The sequence below is a fragment of the Notolepis coatsorum genome (genome assembly GCF_963971535.1).
Source record: "Notolepis coatsorum genome assembly, chromosome: 14".
NCBI classification, from domain to species: Eukaryota; Metazoa; Chordata; class Actinopteri; order Aulopiformes; family Paralepididae; genus Notolepis; species Notolepis coatsorum.
Genome location: NC_140178.1, coordinates 68,681,147 through 68,690,016, shown reverse-complemented (window position 1 = coordinate 68,690,016; position 8,870 = coordinate 68,681,147). Strand labels below are relative to the sequence as shown.

Below are 8,870 nucleotides of genomic sequence, written 5' to 3'. Positions count from 1 at the left end.
GGGGAAAAAGATAGATAAGGAAATAGTGGTGAATTATTTGCCTCAATGTGTTTTGGTATTTACATTTGTTGCATTAGGCCCACTGTACCAGATAGCAGACCAGCATTGAAATGTGGTCAATCATGTTTCTGTCAGGAACTGTTCTATTTTCACCCATTTCTATGTGTGTGTGTGTGTGTGTGTGTGTGTGTGTGTGTGTGTGTGTGTGTGTGTGTGTGTGTGTGTGTGTGTGTGTGTGTGTGTGTGTGTGTGTGTGTGTGTGTGTGTGTGTGTGTGTGTGTGTGTGTGTGTGTGTGTGTGTGTGTGTGTGTGTGTGTGTGTGTGTGTGTGTGTGTGTGTGTGTGTGTGTGTGTGTGTGTGTGTGTGTGTGTGTGTGTGCGTGCGTGTGCGTGTGTGTGTGTGTGTGACCTCAGAGACCACAGAGGGCTCAGGCCTCTGAGTCGAAGAGCTCTTCTGATTGGCTCCAGACTCACTGTCTGCAAAGCACCCAGCTCCGCCTCTCGCAGCTTCTCTCGCAAGGCGACGTCAAGGCCATGTAAGTGTTTTTTTTAGGCCGATGATAATATGAGATTTATCCCCCACCCATATAAATACAGACTGTTTAGGATTCTTAGAACAAGTGCAGGTATGGAACAGGTGAAGCTTTCTAGATTTGCCTAACTTCAGATAATCAAGTGGTTTGTAGTGCAGGGAGAGTTACAACACTCCCTGTAATTAATAAAAGGACACAGAAAATAACAAATGTATTATAAAATAACAAACTACCTTGTTTAGTATTATTCTGTCCCCACAGCTCTTGTAGTAAGCAACAGACTCACATTCTTAACCCTTTCACTGCCACACAACAGAAGGTTAACCCTTTACTACCGACGGTCGCCGTCGGTTGTGTGATAGTAAAGGGTTAACCTTCTGTCGTGTGGCAGTGAAAGGGTTAACCTGCTGTTGTGTGGCAGTGAAAGGGTTAACCTTGTGTGAATTGTCACAGTAGAAAGAACGAGAGGTAGGCAGGTGAGCGTAGATGGTTATTTAATACAAGTAGCTTACAGGGATGACACGATACAGTCTAGTGCTATATGCTGCTAACCTGACCGGTGTTTACTTCCTGAGTGACGTCAGAGTAGTACGGAGGCCGTCACGTATCGAGCTTGTGTATCAGACTAGCACAATGCTCTACAAAAGGGTTAACCGTTTGGTAGTGCGGCAGTGAAAGGGTTAAGTAAAAACTACTATCAGACAATACTTACTTACTTAAACCCTTTTGCTCTTTGGGGAGCATAGGTCATTCATGAAATCTCTCCAGCTGGTTCGGTGTTGGGCGATTTTCTCTGCTTCCTTCCATGATGTTCTTTTTTCCTTGAGATCCGCCTCGACAGACCTTCTCCAGCTGTTTCTGGGTCTTCCTGGCTTTCAGACAATACCTAGAGTATATTGTCTGTTGATATTTCAGTGTATCTCATCATGTAACTTGTTATTTGTGGCCCCTACTACTCCTACTCTGTCTGCTCTCTGTGTTTGTGTCAGAGGGTTCACCAGACACCTGGACATTAACCCACATGCAGTCTCAGAATTGCACTTTAAGCTCTACCAGTGAGTACTGCTGAATATACATGGATAAACACAAACACACACACACACACACACACACACACACACACTGACTCACATGCACAAGCACGTGGTATAGAGTACTGGAATGCAACATCTTCCGTCACTAATGCATACTCCCTGTATACAAACATGTGCTACTGAACACAAACACACACATGCACGCATACACGCATATACACACACACACACACACACACACACACACACACACACACACACACACACACACACACACACACACACACACACACACACACACACACACACATACACACAAATGTCAAATGTGGCAAGCACAGCTGCAGCAGGGTCTTGCTGGGACTGACAGCACCTGTGAAGAGACACAGCTAGAATATTCTGGTGTATGAAGTAATGAATGAATGAATTTATTTATTTTCGAACATAAATAAAAAACAAATGAGTGTAAACTTATGTATTCCTACCCCCTTCACACTCTTATCTTATGCAACTCATATTAGCTCATTTTCATACAACCCAAATTTCCACACTATGAAAAGAAAATATTATGAGGAGAAAATATCAGTAATACTAATAATAATACTAATGATAATCCCGCTGAGCACTAGCCCCTGGACAGGGACGCCAGGGCTCAAGCGGTCAACACAACACCTCCTCGTCCATATACCTGTGAGAGTATATTATAGTATAGTAATTTATATTTGAGCTTTGTTTTAATTCCACACTCAAACCATTCCACAGATTCACTCCACAAACTGAAATACACATACTCTTCATTGTTGAATGAACAGCCTGTTTCTTGAAGTTAGACTCTCCTCTTAAATTGTATGTTTTGGATGTTACCCAGGAGTGAATTGTTTCGTGCTCCAAACATGATTTGTGCAGTCTTAAATTCAGCCAGGTCCCTGAGTTTCATGGCATGTGATTTTAAAAACAGTGTGTTTGTGTGTTCCAGATATCCTACCTTATTGATACTCTCTTTTTTGTAGTGTGCATAATGGTTTTAAGTTACTTTTATAAGTCTTACTCCAAATCTCCCGACAGTAGTTCAGATATGGTAGTACTAGTGAGCGATATAGAATGTACAGTGATTTATGATCCAAGATGTGTTTGGTTTTCCCTAGTACTGCAGTGCTCCTTGCGATTTTAGTTTTTATGTAGTTTATGTGAGGTTTCCAGCAGATTTTCTGGTTCAGTATCACAAAATCTGCTGATGAAGTCATATAATGAGATAATGTTATATGCTCTTTCTGCAGGGTCATTGAGTTGTACCATGGCAGAATAAGGTGGCTCAACCAAGGGAGCAAGAAGGTACAGAAGTATATACACTACGGTGCTCAAAGGTTTTCTCATGGAGGGCCAACTGCTGAATTGTGACATGGGCAGCAGGCGTATACACAAAAACAATCCTGTAGGACACTGATTATTTACAAATGTAACAAGTAAAAATAAAATGGCTTGTCAAAATGCTTATTAATAAGCCTGCTGAATTATTTCTTTTTTTTTTATCTACTTTTTCTCCCCCTTTTTCTGTATTTTTCTCCCATCCCAATTTAGTCATTATGCCAATTCCCTTCCCTCCCTTCCTGGTCGTTGCGCGCATTTGCCCCCCACTTGCCGGTCTGGGGAGGGCTGATAGATACTATCACATGTCCCCTCCGATACATATGGAGTCAGCCAGCCGCTTCTTTTCACCTGACAGCGAGGACTCTCACTGGGGGAGCGTAATGCGTGGGAGGCTCACACTGCTTCCCCCAGTTCCCTCCCTCGCTGAGCAGGCACCCCGACCGACCTGTAGGAGTCGCTGTTTACAACGACCAGGATACACACCCCACCGGCTTCCCACCCGCTAACACTGCCAATTGGTTAGTATGGACGACCGATCAAGCCGGAGGTACCGCTGACAGCTGGATTCGATACCAGTGTCTCTGCGGTGGTAGTCAGGCACTTACCCAGCCGCCCTCCTGCTGAATTATTTCTCATAATTCCTTTATGGCACACTGGCCCCATTTTTGGTAGCCAAAAGAATATATGTGATAATATACAAATGAAAATGTGTTATAGAATGTAAATGACTTAAGTGCCATTCTCCTGTATGAGTCAGGTGTTTGGTGTAATGAAGGGTTGGAGAGTTGGAGTGATTATTGACTGCTCTGATGCTAACTGCACTGGAGAGAGACTGCAGGACTTACAGAGGGGCCTCCTGGTAAGAGACGGTGTAACCCTACCTGAGGACGACACATTGGTTGATTCATAAGTAAAAATGTGAATGTGTGTGTGCGTGCGTGTGAATGTGTCTTGACTCTTTTACCTATGCATCAGACCCTTATAGAGGAGCAACTCAGCACTAAAGAGAAGCTGTTCCTGATGTCGTTTGGTTCAGAGTCCAGTTGCCTTTGGGACAGTCCCAGGGATGTTAACCCCTCCAGGTGAGACTCATTATGTGAGGTCTAAGGTCAAATCAGGAAACGAGGAAATCTGCGGCTTTGTCATGCTGTAACACTGTTGTCCCTTGTGACCACTGAATACAATGTATAGACAATATGTAGTGAGGTAAAAAAAACATTTAGTGGCTCAGTGGTATGTCTTTTGTATACTCGGGACACTTGTAGACAGTAGAGTACTTGGGCAGCAGTGGTCTAATGGTTAGAGAAGCCGGCATTGTTACCCTGAAGCTTGCCGGCTCAAATCCCTGCATCAAAATTTTAATTGAAGTGGGGGAAGTGAAGATGTCTTTATTTGTCATGCAGATTAATACACAAATGCGAGATGGGCGACACACACAGCATTGGGTAGCGGCCGGGCACCAATCCAAGTGCTCCTGTCTGTCTTCGTCAGGGACGCGACAGCGTTAGCGATTTGTTTTTCCATTGGGTTTATCTCTTTTTGGGGGGGAAACCCTTGCAAGCACGGGGAGAACATGCAAACTACCCCACCTGGGTACCTGGCAACGCTGCAACCTGGTCCCCAAGCGGGAATCGAACCCAGGACCTTCTAGCATTGAGGAGACACTGACAGTGTTAACCACTACACCTCCGTGCCGCCATGGTGAATGAGTGAATGAGTAATCAAGTTAATGAGTAATCCTCTCAGCTCCCTTACACGGCTGCCGCCGAAGTGCCCTTGAGCAAGACACTCAATCTCCAACTGCTCCAGTGGAGCTGCTCAGTGGCCGGCAGGCATATACAGTAGAGGGATGTGGTTGTACTGGGCAGTTCAAGTGCACCATGTTTATAGAGTATATAGCATTGTGTCGCCTGAAAAAGACCTATGTGCTCAGCACAATTTCCCAGAATAAATAAAAGTGGGGAGGAAAAAAACCTCCTCAATGTTCTTTTGTGTTACCACCAGGCATTCTACCTTTAACCCAGATGAGATCACTCAGACATAGCTGTATTTCCACACACACACACACACACACACACACACACACACACACACACACACACACACACACACACACACACACACACACACACACACGCACACGCACATGCACACACACACACAAAAGCCACTATAATTCCTGTCATTCATCAAGCCCCGGATATTATTGCTGACAAATATCCCTTGATGTGTTACGGCAGGGTAAACACGCTGCCTTGTGGTCTTCTTTAAGAGCTGTCCAGTCACTCCAGCTGTACTCCTCTGTCGACGCCAATGGGCTCTGAATGTTGTTCTAGCAGCGGGAGCTGAAGGAGAGGCCCGCTCGGGCCCAGTGTTTATCTCTGCCGGGCCTCGCTGTTTATTTTCACAAGGGTATTAATGTTTATTTTGATATGCCTCTTGTGTTATTTTAGATGAGTCATCAGGGAATGGCGTGGGTAGATGCAAGAACAGTTTGTGCCTCTGTATGGGGGGAGAGAGAGAGAGACACGGCCACAGAGACACTGTGTGGGGAGAGAGAGAGAGACACGCCCACAGAGACACTGTGTGGGGAGAGAGAGAGAGACACGCACACAGAGACACTGTGGGGAGAGAGAGAGAGACACGCCCACAGAGACACTGTGTGGGGAGAGAGAGAGAGACACGCACACAGAGACACTGTGGGGAGAGAGAGAGAGACACGCCCACAGAGACACTGTGGGGAGAGAGAGAGAGACACGCCCACAGAGACACTGTGTGGGGAGAGAGAGAGAGACACGCCCACAGAGACACTGTGTGGGGAGAGAGAGAGAGACACGCCCACAGAGACACTGTGGAGAGAGAGAGAGAGACACGCCCACAGAGACACTGTGGAGAGAGAGAGAGAGAGACACGCCCACAGAGACACTGTGGAGAGAGAGAGAGAGACACGCTCACAGAGACACTGTGTGTGGGGAGAGAGAGAGACGCACACAGAGACACTGTGGAGAGAGAGAGAGGGAGACACGCACACAGAGACACTGTGGAGAGAGAGAGAGAGACACGCACAGAGACACTGTGGAGAGAGAGAGAGACACGCACACAGAGACACTGTGTGGGGAGAGAGAGAGAGACACGCACAGAGACACTGTGGAGAGAGAGAGAGAGACGCCCACAGAGACACTGTGTGGGGAGAGAGAGAGAGAGACACGCCCACAGAGACACTGTGTGGGGAGAGAGAGAGAGACACGCCCACAGAGACACTGTGTGGGGAGAGAGAGAGACACGCCCACAGAGACACTGTGGAGAGAGAGAGACACGCCCACAGAGACACTGTGTGGGGAGAGAGAGAGACACGCCCACAGAGACACTGTGGAGAGAGAGAGACACGCCCACAGAGACACTGTGTGGGGAGAGAGAGAGACGCACGCACAGAGACACTGTGTGGGGAGAGAGAGAGAGACACGCCCACAGAGACACTGTGTGGGGAGAGAGAGAGAGACGCACGCACAGAGACACTGTGTGGGGAGAGAGAGAGAGACACGCCCACAGAGACACTGTGTGGGGAGAGAGAGAGAGACGCACGCACAGAGACACTGTGTGGGGAGAGAGAGAGAGACACGCCCACAGAGACACTGTGTGGGGAGAGAGAGAGAGACACGCCCACAGAGACACTGTGTGGGGAGAGAGAGAGAGACACGCCCACAGAGACACTGTGGAGAGAGAGAGAGACGCACGCACAGAGACACTGTGTGGGGAGAGAGAGAGAGACACGCCCACAGAGACACTGTGTGGGGAGAGAGAGAGAGACGCACGCACAGAGACACTGTGTGGGGAGAGAGAGAGAGACACGCCCACAGAGACACTGTGTGGGGAGAGAGAGAGAGACACGCCCACAGAGACACTGTGTGGGGAGAGAGAGAGAGACACGCCCACAGAGACACTGTGGAGAGAGAGAGAGAGACACGCCCACAGAGACACTGTGTGGAGAGAGAGAGAGACACACACACAGAGACATTGTGGAGAGAGAGAGAGAGACACGCCCACAGAGACACTAGGCTTGTTCAAGATGGGATAGGCGGACGCAGATCTGCGCAGGTTTTACTACTGCCTCGCCAAGCGCGTTGCATGACGGTTAGAATGTTGTCCGATTTGCTCTGAAAACCTGACGAGGCGAGGCGCGGAACTCCCGCGGGAGCGAGCCGCGCGCAGCATTCAGAGCGAGGCTCCACAGTACCTCTCAGCCGGCTGCTCCCGGCTGGGAAGCGACTTGCTACGGTCGCGCAAAGCGCCTATTGGCTCAGAAAAGTTGTCAGTCACCAGCCATGTGACAGCCAGGGAGTTATGAGACGTTTGATTGATTGATTGAAGACTTTATTATGTTATGCGTTATCATCATATCATCATGATAAACTTCAAGCTGTCAGACACACACACACACACACATACAGCAGTGTGTTGTGTGTGTGTGCGGCCAGGAGCGCGCAACAAGATGGTATACATTATGGTATATGAATAGTATATTCCACTGTAGCAGTATATGGTGTGCTGTACATTTGAATCTGATCTAATTTTGCACACGGCCATCGCATTATAATGAGCTGGACAGGTGTGTAATGTGTGTGTGGTGACGTGAAAGCGTATCTGCCGCGCGAGACTAGGCGAGGGGCTCTCGTGAAATCGGCAGTGTCCGCCCTCCTAACTCCTCCCCCGGCTTCACTCGGCTACTCTCGTCTACTAGTCGAGGCAAACCGAAATCCATCTTGAACAAGCCTAATGTGGAGAGAGAGAGAGAGACACGCCCACAGAGACACTGTGTGGGGAGAGAGAGAGAGACACACACACAGAGACACTGTGGAGAGAGAGAGAGAGACACGCCCACAGAGACACTGTGGAGAGAGAGAGAGAGACACGCACGCAGAGACACTGTGGAGAGAGAGAGAGAGACACACACACAGAGACACTGTGGAGAGAGAGAGAGAGACGCACACAGAGACACTGTGGAGAGAGAGAGAGACACGCACACAGAGACACTGTGGAGAGAGAGAGAGACACGCACACAGAGACACTGTGGAGAGAGAGAGAGAGACACGCACACAGAGACACTGTGGAGAGAGAGAGAGACACGCCCACAGAGACACTGTGTGGGGAGAGAGAGAGAGACGCACGCACAGAGACACTGTGTGGGGAGAGAGAGAGAGACACACGCACAGAGACACTGTGGGGACAGAGAGAGAGACACGCACAGAGACACTGTGGAGAGAGAGAGAGACACGCCCACAGAGACACTGTGGAGAGAGAGAGAGACACGCACGCAGAGACACTGTGGAGAGAGAGAGAGAGACACGCACGCAGAGACACTGTGGAGAGAGAGAGAGAGACACGCACGCAGAGACACTGTGTGGGGAGAGAGAGAGAGACACGCACGCAGAGACACTGTGTGGGGAGAGAGAGAGAGACACACACACTGAGACACTGGAGAGAGAGAGAGAGACACGCCCACAGAGACACTGTGGAGAGAGAGAGAGAGACACGCACACAGAGACCGCCCTGTTTCTATTCTCACCTCCATCTCGAAAGTCATGGAAAAAATAGTCTACGAACAGGTCGAAAAGTACCTAGCGGAAAAAAATCGAATCTACGAATTCCAATCTGGCTTCAGAACATCCCACTCCACTGACACATGCCTTCTCTATTTGAATGACCACATCAAACAAGAGGTGGACGCAGGCAAATACTGCGGCATGGTCATGCTGGACCTACAAAAGGCCTTTGACACGGTCAATCACTCCATTCTGATTGACAAGCTAAAAGCAATTGTGTTGTGAAGGGCCAGATTAAACCGAATATATATATTTATTTATATATATATATATATTTAATTGTATTTGTATATTCTCTAATATTCCCTGATATCCCTTGTATATTCCTTGTACAAT

At 48.2% G+C, this 8,870-nt stretch overlaps 1 protein-coding gene across 1 annotated transcript in view; it reads left to right on the top strand.

Annotated features, from left to right (window-relative positions):
* Positions 1–8,870, top strand: part of vwa3a (von Willebrand factor A domain containing 3A) — a gene marked incomplete at its 5' end in the record, with an annotated part of 59,730 nt that overhangs the window by 375 nt on the left and 50,485 nt on the right. Inside the window, 3 exons of the mRNA XM_084329135.1 lie at positions 2,844–2,898; positions 3,692–3,793; positions 3,910–4,016. Of these exons, the coding sequence (XP_084185261.1) occupies positions 2,844–2,898; positions 3,692–3,793; positions 3,910–4,016 (264 nt within the window). The remainder of the gene's footprint in view (positions 1–2,843; positions 2,899–3,691; positions 3,794–3,909; positions 4,017–8,870) is intronic.